A 20033-nucleotide genomic window follows, 5' to 3' on the forward strand; every position below is an offset into this window, starting at 1 on the left:
TGCTATTGTAAAGTCAGTATTCATTCAAATGACACTTGACCTTGAAATGACTTATATAGTGTAATAGTCATCAATATTTGTGTACTTTTATCAACATAGTAAAATGTATGAATCATGTCTAATCCACTGTTTTGTTGTAAAGTATGGAGGAGTAGCCTGGATTAACATAACATTTAAATTTCCTAACATGGTCTTCAATATTTACAGTAGTCTGTATCTTATATCTCATTTCCATTCATTCAAAAATATAGTTTGAAGTAATTTTAAGGAGAGAAGAGAATAATTTATTTTTTTCAGTTCTAGTAATCTGAACAATGTGTATATTATATTACTGTATGTTTTGATATATAATTGATCAAATCATATTGACCGAAACATCAAGAAACTCAACAGAACTAATGTGGTGTACAGCAAATTTCATATCAACATACATTATTTATAATTGACAAAACTTTCCAATACCTATCCTCAATTTAATTCTTCATTTTAAAAAAGCTATCATAGAAATCATACAGATTTTTTACATGAATATATAAATCTTTGTTTTCAATTCAATTTTTTAGGTTAGGTTAGAAAAAGTATAACTACATTATTTGTAATGTTTATAAAAGGTTATTACATTACAAATACCAAAATAATCTAAATTTAATCTGATCTCGATCTATTAGAATTGACTCATCATTTGTTGTTTATAGGTGTTTCCCATGTACTGTACACACTTACTAGTAAGTCTATACTTATTGCCTACTGCTGTACTTAGCCTATTGCTTGAGTGGGAAGCTGACCTAATTACTGTGGTATTTATGTGGGTGTTGAGGAATGTCGTTCTTTCCACCAATATTGCTAAATATTTACTATTTATTATGACAAATTATATAAACATTACAAAATGCCCTCTGATATTCTTAATTTTGGAGATGAAATTATTTGTTATAAAAAGAATCTACGTACAGTACAGTAGTGTTGATTAGATGATTCAAACATAGTTAAAACTGAAATCACATAATTACTATTGATACAAAGAAAATAACTAATTAATTGACAATACTGTAGGGCAAATTAATTTGAGGATTTTTTGGAATGAGATTTAAAAGCAAAAATGATGAAAGCAAAAATGTAGACCATGGCAACTAATAATATTGGTAAACAATTACGGTACTTTATGGGCAATTTGGCATAATTGCTGGTTTGGCTTTATGCTATATCCTTGTACAGTATGTAGACTACCAGCATAAATTGTATTTAGTGATACATATCATTAATTATGTTCATTAAAAATTATCACAGCTACTGACTTATAGGGAATAACTATACAAAAACATTTGCTGTGTCCAATGTACACACAGCAAATGTCTTTAAACAATACATTGTTTAACTTGCTGCTTGCTAAACAAATTGGAATTGTTTTTATGAAAGTTTGAACTCTGACCCTTAGAATTATGTTTAAAAAGTAGAGCTATTCATGCTCATTGTTTGATACCATTTGTTTGTTGTAACTTAAAATTAACAATAACATTCATAATGTCATTACAACAATTTAGAAAGTACATTGTTTTAACAAACATTATGGTTATACCCTAACCCTATAGGTTATGAAGAGTCAAATACACAGGATCATTGAATGTCAAAACCACAACATTACTATTATGTACAGTATACCATGGAGGTATAAAACACCTCCATGAGTATACTATCGATGGTAAGAGTGTACTAGTGTACTAAACTCTCATGCTGGTTAAGTATGGGAGCTTAAGTTGTGGTGTGAATGAAGAATTAAACAATAGCCTAGTGTATTGACTGTTGCTGTACCCTGTGTACCTATTTCATTATACAGTTGCTTAGTCATGCTAATATGGGTTGTATTGTATTATGAAGGTATTGTTGTAAACCTAGTGGTAGGTAGCATTCCCACCTATCAAGTATAAACTCAAGGCCATTTGTATTTAACAGTTTTAACTTCTTTTGCTGAATGATATTATTAAAACAAATGTTGTACTCAGTAGCAGGTCACATGAATATTGTATTTTCTTTACACTACAGGTAGACTATATAGTACTGTATATGCATGTACTGCAGCATCATTTGTGTTGTGTGTGGTACTTGGCCATGCTATTCATATTTAAAAATAATACAGTACCAACTGTTTTAGTACTGTACTATATTATTATTATTAATTTAAAGCCTAATTCTGAACTACTGTACAGTACATCATAAGATTGTTTTCATTTCAACCACCCTTCTAGATAGTAGTACACTTTTAGTAGGCCTACACTTAATCTAAAGTCTACTACTGGTGGTAGACATGATCCCTTTTATATGAACAGCAAGAATTTATCAATTAACAGCTCACATCATACTGTTAGTTTGGTAGTTCAGTTCGTAGGTTTTGTTTTATGCTGTAGGATTATTCATAATCCATCCAATAAGTGCTTTGGGAATTCATAGTTATTGCTGCCTAGAATTTTTACTAGTTGTTTTGACTTGGTGGCTGGGGTGGATCAGATCAATATTAAAACAGGGAGTTGTAAGTAAGTACTCTACGGTAACTCACATGACACAAAACTACTACTGTATGTATATAATACTGAATTATCATAGTTTCTAAACTTGTTGTTTTATCTTTTTAGAATGGAGAATTTCACGGTGTTATGCGATTCTTCTTCCAAGAAGCTGGAGCTAAGGTAGCAACAAAATGTATAAGAGTGTCGAGTACGGCAACAACAAAAGAGGTGAACGAGGCCCTCATTGAGAAGTTTCACCCAGACATGCGCATGTTATCATCCCCCAAATATGCACTTTATGAAATCCATGCCGCAGGAGGTTAGTATCATATCAACTTACTTAATTGATTCATATTTTTAAAGAAAACTACAGTAACTGCAGTTTAGGGATCAATAGATTTGTATTTAGTCGGAGAGCCTCTGGAGGGAGCTTCATTAGCCATTTGTCCGCCAGGATAATAACATACTCTTCCTGCTTACACTTGTCCAGCTGATGTCGCATTATCCAGAGCCCTGTATAGTGAAATAAGAAAGAAAATTTTCCATTTTTGTTTTGCATATTTTTATTGGGCTGTATGCTCTGATTAATGTCTTGCAAATAATATTATCTTTCAATTTAATTACTTTTTTTCAACAACATTTTTAAACCAATCATTTGATGTTTACAGAGGGTAAAAATCAATATTTAGGTAAATATTTATATATCTCAATTTTAGTTAATGTTTCCTTGCTTTTATTTTTTTTAAAGGTGCATGTTGCATTTCCCAATATTTTTTATAATGTTATACTGTAGATGTCATTTTAACATTATGTCAATTATTTTATTTGTTTGCATTTTTGTATCTGAATAGATTGATATTCATTTGAGGTGTATTAATAAATAATAATCATTTTTAGTTATTTTTGTTTTTTAAATAATGTTGTACAAGATGTAATGCTTCCAATAAGCCAAGCTTCTTTTGTGAATCTGAGCAGGGAGATGTGGACAGTAGCATGTTTTGAATGTTACGGTTGAGTGATTTATTGCAGATTTTTAATTTAATTAGTAAGACTTACTACAGTAATTAATTGAAAGCTATGTACAGTACTTTGCTGATCCATCAGGTCTAGATGTATGAAGGCTAGTGATCTGGAGATTGTGGGTAAAGCATACTTACTATTCTCAATTATTAAGTACAAACTACTGTATATCAGAGTAGGGCAAGCATCTGACCAATGTATTGAATTCAGGGTGTGGCACCTAACCAGTCCTTTTGTGCCACTTGCCTTAAACTTAATTACTTTTTTGCACATTGTGCTAAATATGTTAAGTCAATTGACTTTCTGATGATTAAAAATTGTTTATAATTTCATCTGGTTAACTAATTGAAGAACATTGCAGCATTCACTGTACATTACTCTACAGTAGGCTTAGATTAGGCTATTAAAATAATATTGAATTAGAAAAATTCTTTCCATAATCCATAAATAAACTTGAATGTTGTTTTCATTATTGTTTAAAGTTTCTATTGTCAATTAGTGTCTGCCTGCTGCAATTACTGTTACTATACAATTGTACAGTACATGTACATTAATGTACACAGTACAATATACTTGGACTTAGAAATTATCAAAGACTAATTCTTCTGTGATATCTTTAAATAATTGATTGATTTTCTGGAAACAAATTCCTTGGATAAAATAATAAATCATCACAGTACTGTAAAACAACAACTTGTATTATTTTAAATTCAAGGTATTTGAATGGTCCCGCCAAGAACATTTAACAGTTACTGTATACTGTACTCCTCTGTTAATTTCCACTAGCAGTATTAGAAATAATACCAGGATAATTATATTCAAATTATTCATACAGTAGTGTACATGTTTAGAAAAGTTGATATGGCATTACAATACAAACAATGACCCACTTTGAATGGCTGTAAGCTTGAATACTGAGCATCTCATGCTGAGCGCTTCACATGTTGTCCGTGGCTATCATTTCACATTTCTGCAAAATTCATGTCATTGACTCGTACTCTTTTCATGAAATGCTCTTGTCTCTGCTTCTTTATTATGCCATTCATCATCTAAATTGATACTTAAGTTTGTACGAGAACTTGAGTTTTCAAGTATAACATCTTAATATGTGGCAGTGTACAGTATGATGATCTGTATGAGAAATTATTCCATTTATATGGCCTGGTGAGATAACGATGCTGGATTGTTCGTGGCACACCTAAATGCTAAAGCAAATAATATAATTTATTACACTGCTGGGTCAGTTTAAGGTCGGTTTTGTACTTTAGCTGACTTTGCTATCAACCTGTCTTTTTATTATTTCAGAAACTGCCATGGATACTAAAAATTGTCTGATGAAAATCATTCTTACAATTCGTCATTGTGTCCACATACAGTAATTACTTATTTGTATACAGTAGCTGTATTTAATGCAATATAGTCTTTAAGTTTGTTTTTTTCTTCAGTTTCAGTCATAAAATATCTTATCTCAATATATTTCAGATATCAGATTTTATTGTTTTGTAATTTGTAGGTTTTGGTTTCTCTTAGTGTATAAACTTAAAGCAGTATAATAATTGCAGGTATTTTTTTGTAGTAGACTCTCAGGCACCAGCAGGTGGTTAATACCCCAAATAAATCACACCTCAAATTTGTGTACAAACATGTCAAAGAAAGTATGGAGGAGAGAGCCTATCAACACACCTTGGATTTTCTCCCTCATTTATTCATAGGAATGCAGTGAACCAATCAGATTTATCATGCTTTTTGTTAATATTACCCTGGACCTCCATGTTATTGTATCAATGGCTTCTTTACAAAACATGGAGAAAGTATTTAGACTATTCTTTATAGATTTATACAATTCTTATTGCTGTTTTAGTCAGTCATCCAAAATATCTTGTTTTGTTAAAATACACAAAACCATACATTAGTTTCTAGATTTTCTCACAGACCAGTAAACTTGGTAGTCTAATAATATCTAAAAACATCAGTATTTGCATGAAGAAGTTATACTTTAACCAATGGAAAGATTATATTGTGGATTATTTACACTTGCATTTTTTCTTCAATAAATGTGTTACTGTCAATTGTATTTAAATATTATTTTAGTTTTTGTTTTGCTTTAAAATTAATACTCTATTATTAGTACCGTATTAGTTTGGTTTTATTTTAAATTATTGTATTTGGTTTGAATTCAAGTAGTAAGGTAAATACTGTATGACACTTGACTGTGGGTGTGCATGTTTTGTAATATAATGTTATTTGTGCATGTATGCATTACAGTATTCTGTACTTGAGTAAACTTTAGTTCTTGATATTTAGTTATTTATTATTCAGTTATTTATTAGTTATTAAATTAAATATTTGAATGATTATAGAAATGAAACATAAAAAATTCAAGTAAAAAATCAAATTACATATATAATTCTACCTTATTTTGGACATTGTTTTGTGAACCAACATATTGTACTGAAGATTAATAAACTGGATTGTAATGTAACAATCATCATTTGTGTTGGATGAGATATTAATATCTAAATGTATTTTATTAGATGAACGAAAACTGGGCGAGAAGGAAAACCCACTATTGGTGCAGCTACACTGGACTGAAAGTGACAGAGAGGGACGGTTTTTACTCAAAGTGGAAGATGCCAATAAGGTAGTCCATTTTGTCAATTTGTAGTCATAAAAATATCTTTGAGGGTTGTTATAAATACTTTGATTACTACAGTATATTGATGTGCTATATGTATAATATAAGGATGATCCCACTTCTTCAAATTAATTTTACTACAGTATTGTGAATGAGTGCATTGTGGTTCTTTGTTTTAAGCCCATCCAAATTGTAAACAAGTTGAGAAATGAAATCATCCATACAGTACTCCATGTAATTGTATGGAATGGAATTGAGAATTAAAAGGTCTGCATACAATCCATGATTCACAATATGGTACGGTATACTGTACTGTAATTTTCACATTAGAACTTTTTAAAATCTATAACAAATTAATTCTTGTTAATAAAAGATTATTATGAGCATTTTAAACAAACCACACCCTTTATTGTCTGCAGTAGGAAAGTTCAATCAGAGGTCAAGAAATATTGAAGGAATGGAAACAATGATTATAAACTCATGATTCACAATTAAAAATAGAAAAAATAAATAAAATTCATAATTTTTAATTTCAGGATGCTTTTGATAACGGAGCAAACCGTAATTCAAAACGACGTTTATCAAGAAGAGAAAAGAAGGAGCTGAAGAAGAAAGAAAAAGAGGCCAAAAGGAAACAGGTAATTATAAAACGAAGTGAACATTCAATTTTGCCCCTTAAGAATGGATAGTATCATTCAAGGCAAATGTTTTCATTTAAAATGTTTTATATTTACGATAATCACTTATTCTGTTGCGATTTTATTGCATGCATTTCTTTTTATATGGACACAAATTTCAGTATCTGTGCCACATATCTTTCTTGGCCTAAATATTGCACAATTTAAATTTTGATCTACATTTGGTTATCAATCATGACTTTGTACATGTCCTATATTTGACATCACTTTCCAAACTAAGCACATCTTGAATCGGTAATGTACAGTGTGACGCATTTTCTTTTTCAGCCAATTTTGTTTTGTACTACATTGATTCATTTTAGATTATTCTATTACAGTTCAGGATTATTTTTAAAAAATGCTCAGTCTTTGTACAAATTGGTATTTTTATAAAAAAAACATGAAAATAATAATACATTTATATTAAATTTTAGTACAGTATAAGGAATATGGTAAAATATTAGTCTGTGAACTTTGAACTAATAATATTAGCAAGAGTCAAGAGAATGAGTTGTTATGGATTTGTAATGAGTAAGCTGGTAATTTAGCCTTGACATTCAGATGATCTTAAAGTACAAGATGATGATGACCAGAAAGTCTGTCATCATTGTTGTGAGAAAAAAATTTTACTTTAATATCTTTATGTACAGTACTGTACTCTGATTTGGTTTTACATTCTACCTTCACTTTTTGTCTGTAATTATTTTTGTAATATTAGGAAAGCCAAGGGATTTAATAATTATCTTGAAATAATTTCATTTGTGTTTAATAATTTGCAATGAATATTAAATAAAACATTGTGAGGTAATATCAGCAGCTAAGCTTGTTCCAAGTGTGTCAAGTCCTATCTAATTAGACCTGCCTACCACCACTGTTGGCTGTAATATTTGCCCTTACACACACTCTAATTAATCAAACTTCTTTATGCCAATTAACTTCTTCCAAGCCAAATTATTTAAATTCTGAAAGCATCAGGACTGCCTCACTCTTCACAGTTGACCTGTACGTACATAGCTTTAGGTGGACACTATGCTGATATAAATTATCACATTGGTATGAGATAACTATCATGTAAACAAGAATTACATAACATTTTACGGAAATTATTTTATTTTATATGCAAGATTTTTGCCCTTTTAGCATTGAAGAGACATACAATACTTTCTGTTCTACTTTTTGTATAAACTAATAAAAACAACAGAATTATTTATTAGTTTTCAAAACAAGTTTGTTTTTTTAATACTAATAACAACAAAAAAACTACTCATACTACTTATTGTTAGGCAACGCTTAGTAACTATTACTAATGATTAGTGCACTTGCAAATACTTTTGCATGAATTTTGTCCTCCAATTTAACATTAATATCTTGGTTTGTCGTGTGATATAACAAACAAGACACCCATTCAAAGTAAAGATGACATGCGACTTAGCACAGCGGAGCAGCATTACAAGGAAAAGCCGGATTCCCTGTTTACACGTAGTATCTCCAACCCAGAAGCTGTATTGAAGCGCAGACGGGAACTGAAGTTGGGGAAAAAGCTGGATAAAATACTTAAACGCCCAAACTCAGGTTAGTCGCTTTTATTTATTTCACTATAGACTTCCTCATTTACATACAACCTGTCCTATTGGTATACTAGACATGAAACTCGTCACTTTGACGAGTTAGTTATCCGCACCACGACAAACGCCACGTGCACGTCATACGTTGGAATATTGCACACAGATAAAGATTATGGCATTATGACAAGAACTGAAGAATATGACATGCTGTTAGTGCTGAATTTTGTGTCATATAGTATATACATGCAAACAGTATAAGCTGTATACATATTACATACAGTGTAGAATAGGTGAAATTACGGGACCCGCCATTTATTCCAATTTTTAACATGGCGACGGTATCAAAATGAAACACTTAGATAGCAATTTCAGAAGGAAATTATCTCAGGAACAACATATTAACGTGTAGAAGAAATTTGAATACGTAAAATATAGATGCGCACCCTTTTAAATGTGATGAACTATTACGCAAAATATGAAAATACGACTTTTTTTATTCAACTGGCCATATGATGACGTCACAACATCCGATTGGCAAAATGTTTACATGAATTCGTATCTACAATCCAATAGCTTCCAGAAAACGTTTTAATCGTGATTATCACATTTTATTCTTACGAGCTATTACAGATTAAAATTTACTGTAAAGATGAAATTAATGACCCACGTAATTAAAATTTTTAGGCATGATGACGTCATAAAAATTAAAATATTTTTATCTCATGCTAAAGAAAGTTGATTGACCTACACAATATATAAATGTAGGAGAAAAAGGAATACAGATAAGCGCGATGCGCTCCATTGAATGTGATGAGCAATAACGAAAGAGACAAAAATCCTATATTTTACATTCGTGTGGCCATACGATGACGTCACAATGTTTTTTTAGCCTTATTGATGCATGATCCGATATCTACAACTCATCAACTTCTAGATTTTGTAATAAAAATAAACGGTTAACGGTTTACTTTAGAAACTATGACTGTTTAAAAAAAGACATAATTTTGACGATTTTTTAAGCTTTTTCATAAAAAACGCGCACGAATTGTCTAATTCAACGTGTTCGTATGGCGTTATTTAAACTGGAAATGGTCTAAATTGTTTTCAAAATCACTGGGAAAGGCTTGAAAAATATAATTCAAGAGAAAAAAATATGTTTTTAACGCTATGTGCGCACCGCGCGCATAAAAAATTGCGCGCCCGTGGGAATTTTTGACATGCTCAAAATGACAAGAAACGCGTAAAAAGTTGATTAGAAATTAATTTTGCGCATTTTGAAATTTTAAATGCGCGTGCGCGCGTAACTTCTTGTCAAACATGCAATTTTTAATCCGTAGAAAGTTTGCCCCTGATATGACTTAAATTTTGTCAAAGTGTCAATACTAAATGACTTTTGGTTTTTAATCTATGATCAATCATTGAAATTCATAAAATTGCGCATAAGTCACGTTGCGCAACTATGACGTCATTCAAAAATAGGAGGTGCACAACTTCACGTAAATGCCCATATGTTGTCAAAGTTATGAAATGTTATGTTTACACATTTTAGAGGAACACGACTCACAAAAAGGAAGGAAGGAAAGAAGAATAATACAGAAAAAAAATATTGATCCCATACAATTACAAGGAGTTATCCGCTTGGTATACCAAGCGGATAACTAATAAGTAACTCTGTTCTAATGATGAGAATAGTTTCTCGAAACATGTCAAGACATTTTAAGGCAGTTTGCCTGTTTATCAAATGCCTCACAATAGTTATTTTAACTATAGACTTTATATTCAGCATTAGTTTATTGTAAATTAATTTATTATTGTAGTAAATGAGTTTGTTATTGAAGTCATAATACTACCAGCTGTTTCTACAACTAGGTCCATGTCCAAAGCCAGTATCAATGATATTCTTAGTATTCAGTATAGAATTTGATTGGGATTAAAACAGGATTAACAACCAATTTCATGTGTGACCTGTTTATTATATCATTGTTTATTTTTAGATTAATATTTATTAATCAATGATAATTCATATTATTTTAGTATTAGGAATATTGTATCCTTGTTGAGCTTTTGGACCTTCAATTCAAGGTGTTTATTAAATTTATTGTTGTCCTTGTTTTCATGACAAACTGATAAAGGATTCAAGGAGTTCAAAGGTCGGCACATTGGATAATCAATAATTGCTATCGCTATTCTGTGTCTATGTTTTTCACCAAAACAGCACTAATATTTTTCAGTTTTCCTTTGCGTTAAATAAAAAAATATATTTTTCACCAATTATTACAAATCCTGTAGGATTGAATTGGGTCATTTCTAGGTTGGCATATAAATAGTGCCATATTGATAGTGGAATTTGAGATGATAGCTTTCACAATACTCCTGGGACATCAAATCTATACAAAGCAAAAAAACCTAGGCAGCTTGTTATAATATGCTGAGTGACAGTTAGTACAGATATCATTTCATGTAACTACGCCTAAATACTGTACTGTAGTAATTTTGAAGAATCATAAATATGAATGATATTGTCGCTTCAACCATCCAATATTATTATCGAAATATTATATTATATGTTAGTTTTTATTTACAGGTAGAATCTGTTATTTTTTTATTAAAACTAAATAATAATTTTACCTAGATTCACTTTTCTTTTATCTTAAATTAAAAGAAAGTTGTTAAAGAACTTGTTGTCAACTACTGGTAATATCCTGTATACTTGTGGTTTCCGTTTTGACCATACTTTGTGGTTTTATTATTTTGATCTTTTAAAACAACTCAATTTAATTGTTTACTGAATTCAAAAGTTGACTGTTTTTTTTGTGAGAAATTTCCTGTTTTTATTGTACTTTAAAAATAAATTCTATGGATTATTTTTCTGTGATCAGTGCGCATAACTGATTTGTTTAAGAGTATAGGTCAGAGGTTAAATACTTATATATACTCAATTATATTCTTCTACGTATTGAAAAGATTTTAAAAAACAAATTTAAAAAACCAATTAAAATTTCTATTTAAAGCAAATTAAAGATATTATTATAACCTGTGAATGTAGTAGTGATAAAATACAAATGTTTGATAATGATATTGATTTTTTTTTTCATCATCAGGTGGCATATTGAAAATCTACGCTCACAGTATAGTACCACAGGCACCTTATAAATCATTACTTGTATCTGTAGACCAGACCTCTGAAAGTATAATAATAGAGGCTTTAGAGAAATTTGGTCTACAGCATCAGAATCCTGCCAACTACTGCCTCGTCAAGGTAACCAGGCCTAGAACATTCCGTGTGCTCCCAGCACGTATGATGTGCCTGTCTATCTGTGTGCTGCACATGGGGTTTATGTGATGTTCTATGTTGCTGCTATATTCTTTCATATCCCCTGGATTGTCAATAAATCTTCCCTTATTTTTTACCAATGTTTGTGTGTGCTTCTCTTGTCAGTTCACGTATTGTTACAAAGGTTTTATACTTTTAAGATAAAGACATAATATTTCATTTATTCAATTTTATAGAATGAATTTAATATTTGAATGAATTATACTATTACTAAGTGATATTTAGCATCGTGGTACATTTTATTACGAATGTTTAACTTTTTTACGTACTACTGTATATAGCATGACTACATTTACCTTTCAATTGCCCAGTTCACCCAAAATGGTTGGTTTAAAATTAATGTAAACTGTACATTATGTAACAAACAAATGTGTTGGTTGAATTTGATCATTTTACACATATAACAGCATACATACAGATTCGGCTATGGTTTACAGCATATACATTACTTGAAACATATCATGTTTTATTTGTAATTATAAGTAACTACTTAGGAAGCAATACACTAGATTTGAATTCTAATATTGAGTATATTTCATCTCAGTCAAAATTTAAAAAAATATATACCACTAATAAGAACGTGTTGATGTTTTAAAAATAGGACTGATAAAAATTATACTGGTATTTTAAATTTGTTTATAATATTGTTATTAATATTGGAAAATCATGCTTTGTCTCATCTTTATGATAGATGTCATCAAGTAATGATTATTTATGAGTTTTAATTTTACATTGAAAACAAACAAGTATGTTGCCAACCTTCCACACAGAGGACATATTGTCTGTTGGTGGTGAATCATGCTATCATTTTATTTCATAAACAATTTACTGTTTGAATTGCTTTCTCAGAATGAAATGTACAAACATAACATTACAAAATGGATAATATATAGCTCTGTCTACACTATCACTAGTTTGACAAAAAAAAGTGTGTGTAGCCAAATATGGTAGTGATATGACATCATGTTCATATATGGGCACATCATATTTTTTTGTCACATAAAGAAGGGAGAAAAAAAGACAGACATTGGTTTTAATGGCAGAAAATGACCTTATAAATTGTATGCTACAGCTAGCTATGGAATTGCTTTGTGTTCTAAATGTGTATGTTTATAGAATGAACAATGAACTCTATCTTGTGTACATTAGTCATGTGATTAAATAGTGAATAGCTTGATCAAACATCAGGTTTAAAACGAAGTGTCTTTTTACTATTATTGAATTAATAATCATTTTTACATTTTACAGGTTGTAATATTTTTTACCTTTTTCCTTTTTGTATCCTTCAAGCATGACAAAATACTTATTATAATTGTATATTAATGTTTTTCTTGTTATACTATGCCAATTGACAGAGTTGATTTTAAACAAATTTATTGTAGGTTTATATATACTGTACTTTATACTGTTACAATTTGTATTTGTACACAGCACATTTTATTTTTTTGCATGGCTAAAATTGTTTTTTTTTGCTTGCATTTATAATGTTACTTTGCTTATTTAACCCGCATCCAAATATTTGTACCAATACTGTAGAGGTACTGTACAAAATATAATGTTCATTTTTTTTCCTCAAAACATTAAAAAGTACATTATTTTCTTTTGAAGGCAACTGTTCCACCAGGAGGGAATGCAAATGACCAAACTGAGCAGCAGGGTGGGTTTGCTAATGAAAATGTGTTGAAGCCCGGTGAAAGCCCTCTGGATGCACAGATGAAACACCCACCAAACCAAGGTACAAACTCATATTATATAAAAATATGGTTTATAGTGTTCCCATCTATTGACACATTCAATTCAATTTATACGATGTTGTCTTTGTTAAGGCCAACTTAGAGAGCGTCTTAGACGAGTCATCTCGTCGGGAGAAAGTTAAACATGTTTAATGTTCTCCCGACAACCCACAAACTACACCCAACTCTATCTCGTCTAGACGTTTTGTTGGCCTTGTCTGTCTGAGTTAGCCTGTAGAGTGCATCAGTTAACAGAATTCAAAGATGCAAAATATATCCAGTACAATATGGCTAGTGCATTTATAAAAGATATCACCTTAATTTAACACATTTGAATTTGCATTATTTTGCAGGAGAATTGGTTTTTGAGCTAAAGAATCGTCCAGATGATCACCCAATGTCTAAAAAGATGGTAGATAATGATAATTATGAGAGCCGATCTTCAATACCCCAGGACAGGCTACCATATTTCTTAGAGCTCAACCCAGGTATAGTAGTTTACCTGTTCATTCTGTTCATATTCACTTTCTGTGGGAAAGCATAAAGTTAAATTATGTTTAAAATCTATTTAAATGTTAAATACTGTTATTTGATTTGAATTAGTATTACTAGAAAAGAAGCTTAATCTAACCTTAATCCTAAATATTTGTTGATTCACACATAATTTAGAATTCGACCATACACTACAGTAGACATGCGTTCTGGATTACAGCTTTAATCTAACCATAACCCTAAATATCTAAATTTGGTAGATTCACACACCAATTGAACCATACACTAGACATACATTCTGGATTAAAGTGTGAATACAGACAAGTTCCATGACTTACTAAATATTTTAACATCATAATCTTCACTGTTGATATTGTTGATGATTTTAGCATGAGTGAATTTATTAAATTATTCATTATTATTTCATATTAATCTTTTTTCCATGAGGTTAATTATCTTTGTAGATGGGAAAATTTATATTTTATTCAAATAGCTTATTCATTATTTAAATGAGAATGTATTTAGACTCCATTTGAAGAGGTATAGAGAAGATACAACAATGCATATAGTATTCAAAATATTACTAATGAGAAAATATTTTGGAATTAAATGTTAAGCTTTGTCTACACTATCACATTTTATGTGCCTGTATATGGACATGATGATGTCATATCACTACCATATTTGGGAATATCACTACAATATTTGGGCACATCACACTTGTTCTTGTCAAACTAGTTTGATAGTGTAGACAGAGCTTTAGAGTCATTTGAGCAACATTTGAAATTATATTGATATTAACAATTGCAGATGGTACAGATGTTATTGATTATAAACCCAAGAGACATCGTCTTCAGATGGATGTAACTGAAGTTGGAAGTGAACGGTCCGTGTCATCTACTGGCAACTACCTACAGGTATTTACTGCTCTCTACTATTTAAACGCCCTGTTTAATTAACCATACAGTACATATATATCGTCATCTTAAGAAGCTTTTTAGTCTTATAAACTAGATAGCCTTTTCCATTAAGCAGTGATAACCAAGTGAATGCAGCAGGTTTAAACATAATAATTTACAAAACAAAGGAAAATGAAAAGATGCATGCAATATTAAATTAAGTTTTGATCTCATCTTTATTATTAATTGATAACACACTAAATAATAAATGTGTAAACTTGTTTCAACCTATGCTTAGCTGTGTACAACTAATATTTTATTATATTAATCATGTATTTCATATTTTTAATAGCTATTTTCACAACACATTCTTCCGCGTCACTGCGTAATTGCAAACATGGAGGGCGTTATTACAGTGACACCAACGAGCCGTGATGCCGAGACCTACGTGAACAATCAGCGGATATTTGAGACCACTATCATCCAAAATGGTGCCGTTATCCAGTTTGGAAAAATGCATACGTTTAGGTTTTGTGACCCGTTGCGGGAAGATCAGGTAAAACATTTTATTTGTAGAATTTAAAAACAGAATTTCTTTTCAGGATAATTGACTATTCAAGTTTACCCTGATAAACCGACAAATGCCCTATTCTTCTCGAGGATAATTATGGTGCAGTCCATAAACCATGCCCTCAAGTACAAATATTTCATGTGACTTATGAAATAAAATCATGCAACAATATATTTCTGAATGCTCTGAAGTAAGATACAATAGGTATTGTGTGTTCTACAGTATGTCCATGGTAAATAAAAAACTATGTTTTGCTTTATAGCACTACCATTCCAATTGGCGAATATATGTAAGTTTTACCAGCTCAACTCATGCCATGCTTTTAATTATTGGCTAAACATCTTTGTGTTCTATTCTATGCTTTTTATTTCATGAATAATGTTTCCACATTTTATTTAATGAATAATTTATTACATAATTTCTAAGGAAACTACCACTAAAAATATATAAATGTTTTCTTTATGGTTATATACTGGATTTGTTTTTATTACAGCTGCTCATACTACTCACATAGTACAACTTCCATTTAAAAATAAATACATTTTTATTGTTTTTTTTAATATCCGGTGTTTGGTTATGACTTTATGATGATTTTTCTAAAAATTGTTTTAATTTTGTTTACAATGTTTATTAACATTAACTAATTTGACTTATTGAACAGAATTTTATAAAAATGTTGTATAATTCTACTAAACATTTGATATTGATCAATATATCTGGTTCAGTTGCTTCTTAAATACTGTGAAATAAAAACGATTTTGTTCTACATATATTTTATTAGTCTAGATATTCAACAAATAACACTTAAGCTTGCTTTTATTATATCAATCATTTAAACGTTTTAATGGCTCAATTTGTAGTTATCCAAATGCCATTAAACGTCTTAATCACTAATCTAATATTTGTAAATTATGTGAAACAAGCATCGTTCATCACTTTCATCTGAAATAGAGGCAGAACAACACAAAATATCAATTACAAAAATCATGAACATTTTATCAATTGTTTTTGTCTAAAATCCAGCTTTCTTAGCGAGCCTCTCATATCACTCATTAGAAAATAACATTATTTGATCAATGATTTGATGAGAAAAACATTACATTAATTGTGAATGTAAACAGTTTGGTATTTCATTATTGTGTAGAAATCAAATGTCTCTTGCATGAGAATTAAGTCTGTGTCTTGTAAGATTGATTTATGCTGTACATGCTCAACATGTTTGTAAAAATGCATGTAGTCTTATGTAAATGGGGGAATAACCTGCGACTTGCAGCCTACTGGGCTGAATTGCTCACAGTTGTGGACGACGCATACCACAACTTTCTGCTCCCCTAAGGGTCCCTTCATGTCGAATGCTGCCACCAAACTTTGCCCGTTCATCTGTCCACAACACAACAGGGCTCCTATGTTGCATACAAATTAAATTATTCTGGAATATGTATTGTGGTTCCTCACAGATTTTTATTAATTTATCTATAGCAGGATAGGCGGTCTGATGGTGCTCCAAGATCTCCAACCAGACCAGTGGAGACTACATTTGATGTCGATGGCAACATTGAAACAACAAGAGTAAGTGCCTATTGTAGACAATTGTTACAAGTGTATGTTACAATTTAATTTTTGTCATTATATATCGATGTAAGAGATAGAAACTCATGGGTGTAACATTTTATTTACTGTTATGCTTCTTTTTTTAGCAACAACAAATGGCGAGAGGTCAGCAGGATATACACCCACCTGTGCCAATCCCACGACAGATTGATGAGGGCCTGCCGGCTATCCTTGAGTTCAGAGAGAATGGTAAAATTTTATCTTATTTCTAGTACAGTTCATTTCTAAATTAAGTAGATGGAAGGGCAACTAAAACTCTACTGTATTTTGTGTCTTTTATTTTATGATTCAATATTCATTCATGTACATAAACTGTGCATGATTATGATTATGTGCACTTAGTTCACAGCTTTAGATGTCAGATTGCGAGGTTCACAATTAATGATCACAGAAACAGTTCATCACACTTTTAATGATCATTTCAAGGCTACCTTAAAGTACAATTGTCTTTAGAAGGTTTTTACTTGTTTTATTACCGTTTTTTTTATTACCCCATTCCACAGCTGAAGACGCTTTTCTTGAGGCAATCATTGCTAATGTTAATGCTTCAGCTATGCCGTTTAAGCTAAGCCCAACTTACAATGTCTACATGGCTTTACGCTATCGACTGTCAAGGCTTTACCGACCTGAGATGGGTCCTACAGAGCGTGCTCAGAAGTTAACTGCGCTTTTAAATAAAATGGCTGACCTTGTTGAGAGAACAGTGCAGGTACTTGACTAAGTTTCTTATATTAAAAATAAAATCACATAAATAATTATTAAAAATTAAAATGATAAAAAATGGCCTTTGCAATTTTAATAATCCCTGAATAAAGTGTAAATTTAGTAAAAAAAAATCAACTTCTAATATCTAAATATTAATCACTACTTTTGTAATTGATGTACTAAAACCTTTTTGTCTACAGGATAGTTTCAACGTTGCTGGTTTACTTGCCTTCTGGTTGGCAAACTCCTCTGAGATCCTTAACTTTGTTAGACACGATAAAGATATGGGAGGTCTATCCCAGGATGCACAGGACATCCTGTCCGGTGCTGTGCAGGAATCGTTCAAACTGCTTGTTAAGTGTTTGCATGATGAACTCAACACTGTTATGAACGCGTTCTTAGATCCCAGTGAAGAGGCCGATGTAGAGAGAGATGGATCAACTGGTATGTATACCAAACACACATTTAGTAAACATCTACGAAAATAAATAATAATAATAATAAATGACTTGAAATTGCTTATATTGTTTTACTTTGTAGATGATGATATGCGCAGTACTGATAGCTGGGGTAGAAGTGGAGGAAGGTTTCAAGGCAGAGGGAATTATGGACCTATGCCAACTATGGGTTAGTTGTGATTATTTGTCACAGTTTTCAAACTCCTTCAGTTGTAATAATTAATTAATAACACAATGCAAAACAGGTTTTCTTTTACCTGATTGTGTAATCCTGTATAAAGATGTTGTTAAATAAATAAATATGTTGCCTCTCCATCCAAGATAATAAATTGGTACATGCACCGCATTTTATTTTCCAGCCTCTAAAAACCAACAATAATTGTGAATTAAATATTTTATTTTTTTCTTTTCTAATGACAGTTGATGTAGTTCAGACATTGGCATCAGCAATGACATTGATACGACGTTGCCGTGTAAATGCTGCCCTTACGATTCAATTTTTCTCTCAATTATTCCACTACATTAACATGTGGTTGTTCAACGCCATGGTAATGGAAACCCAGCTGCGTCTCTGTACCAGGGATTGGGGGAAACGCATCAGACGGCGTCTTGGTAGAATTGAGGCTTGGGCCTTGAAGCAAGGCCTTGAATTAGCAGCTGAATGCCACTTGAGTAGGGTTATACAGGTAAGATTTAACCATGCTACAAATTTATTTTTTTGGTTAATAAAAACATTTAATAAACTAATTGTAAAACATGTATGTGCTTCAGAAATATGTTTTAAATCTAGTTGTGTGTATTGTAGTTAAATTTGATGGTGTAATTATATTGTAGGCTTCCAATCTGCTACAGTCACCTAAAAGTACTGAAGATGACATCGCATCCATTAGCTCCAAATGCTTTAAACTGAATTCCCTCCAGTTGCGTGCCCTCCTTGAGAATTACCTTCCAAGGCAAGGTGAACGACCTCTGTCACAAGAACTCATCGAGAGAATTGTCCGTGTGGCAGAGAACACTGCAGATGATCTCACAAGGAATGATGGACGTCCAGTTCAATTGATAGAGGATCCTGATCCAATGCTGCCATTCCTGCTGCCAGAGGATGGCTACACTTGTGACATCATTCGTGGAATTCCCAATGGTCTACAAGATGAATTGGCTCCTTTAATGCAAGGAGGTATTGTATATCAAGTTTTATATTTTACATTAACAATTCCTTAAAAGATACAGTTGACTCTCCCAATACCTGGACTCTCTTTCCCAAAACCAGACTTTTTTTTAGGTCGAAAAGGTCCCAAATTCCTTTTTACCATTAGATAAACACATTCGGAATACCAGACTTTCCAGGAAAGAAATATAAGTGGACTGTAGTTTATAATAATGTCTTACTTACTTAGTCCGGGACATACCCGAACTTATATGACTAGATTCCTCCATAACTTCCTATCTGCCATTGTGACATGTCTTAGTAAGCTCAAATTTTTGTTTTATAATGACTTGTTTAATTAATTTGTCTAGGCCTGTGCCGACTAACACCTCAACTTTCAAGTACAGGGGACTGGACAATTCATTTAAGAAGAGGTGGATCTGATGGAGGAGAGGTATATATTACATTTTTTTTATACTACTGTATATTTGTATATTCACCATGGGTTATAGTGATAGAATTAGCTTAAATGCTTTTTCTTGTTTAACACGCAGTCATTGCTAAAGAAGTAGATTAATGTTCACTACACACTGTGTGTTTTGTCCTATTCACCAATGAGTTAGTATTAGCTAGTAATTGTTATCACTGTTTTCAGTATACATCACAACATCCATAATTATGTGGA

At 31.3% G+C, this 20033-nt stretch overlaps 1 protein-coding gene across 5 annotated transcripts in view; it reads left to right on the forward strand.

The window, feature by feature from the left end:
• Nucleotides 1-20033, forward strand: part of LOC144849068 (afadin-like) — a 30189-nt gene that overhangs the window by 1690 nt on the left and 8466 nt on the right. For 2 of the 5 annotated variants that reach the window (XM_078706039.1, XM_078706042.1), the window contains exons 2-18: nucleotides 2628-2820; nucleotides 3170-3190; nucleotides 6056-6162; nucleotides 6693-6794; nucleotides 13341-13467; nucleotides 13819-13953; nucleotides 14768-14874; nucleotides 15209-15412; nucleotides 15690-15716; nucleotides 16907-16996; nucleotides 17125-17227; nucleotides 17542-17747; nucleotides 17944-18187; nucleotides 18284-18370; nucleotides 18622-18887; nucleotides 19036-19378; nucleotides 19720-19802. In XM_078706039.1, coding sequence (XP_078562165.1) covers nucleotides 2628-2820; nucleotides 3170-3190; nucleotides 6056-6162; nucleotides 6693-6794; nucleotides 13341-13467; nucleotides 13819-13953; nucleotides 14768-14874; nucleotides 15209-15412; nucleotides 15690-15716; nucleotides 16907-16996; nucleotides 17125-17227; nucleotides 17542-17747; nucleotides 17944-18187; nucleotides 18284-18370; nucleotides 18622-18887; nucleotides 19036-19378; nucleotides 19720-19802 — 2445 coding nt within the window. Of the gene's footprint in view, nucleotides 1-2627; nucleotides 2821-3169; nucleotides 3191-6055; nucleotides 6163-6692; nucleotides 6795-8168; nucleotides 8406-11499; nucleotides 11658-13340; nucleotides 13468-13818; nucleotides 13954-14767; nucleotides 14875-15208; nucleotides 15413-15689; nucleotides 15717-16906; nucleotides 16997-17124; nucleotides 17228-17541; nucleotides 17748-17943; nucleotides 18188-18283; nucleotides 18371-18621; nucleotides 18888-19035; nucleotides 19379-19719; nucleotides 19803-20033 lie in introns of those variants that run through there. The other 3 variants (XM_078706041.1, XM_078706040.1, XM_078706043.1) reach the window with 3 other exon arrangements.

Source organism: Antedon bifida, chromosome 7 (genome assembly GCF_963402885.1).
Source record: "Antedon bifida chromosome 7, ecAntBifi1.1, whole genome shotgun sequence".
Lineage (NCBI taxonomy): Eukaryota > Metazoa > Echinodermata > Crinoidea > Comatulida > Antedonidae > Antedon > Antedon bifida.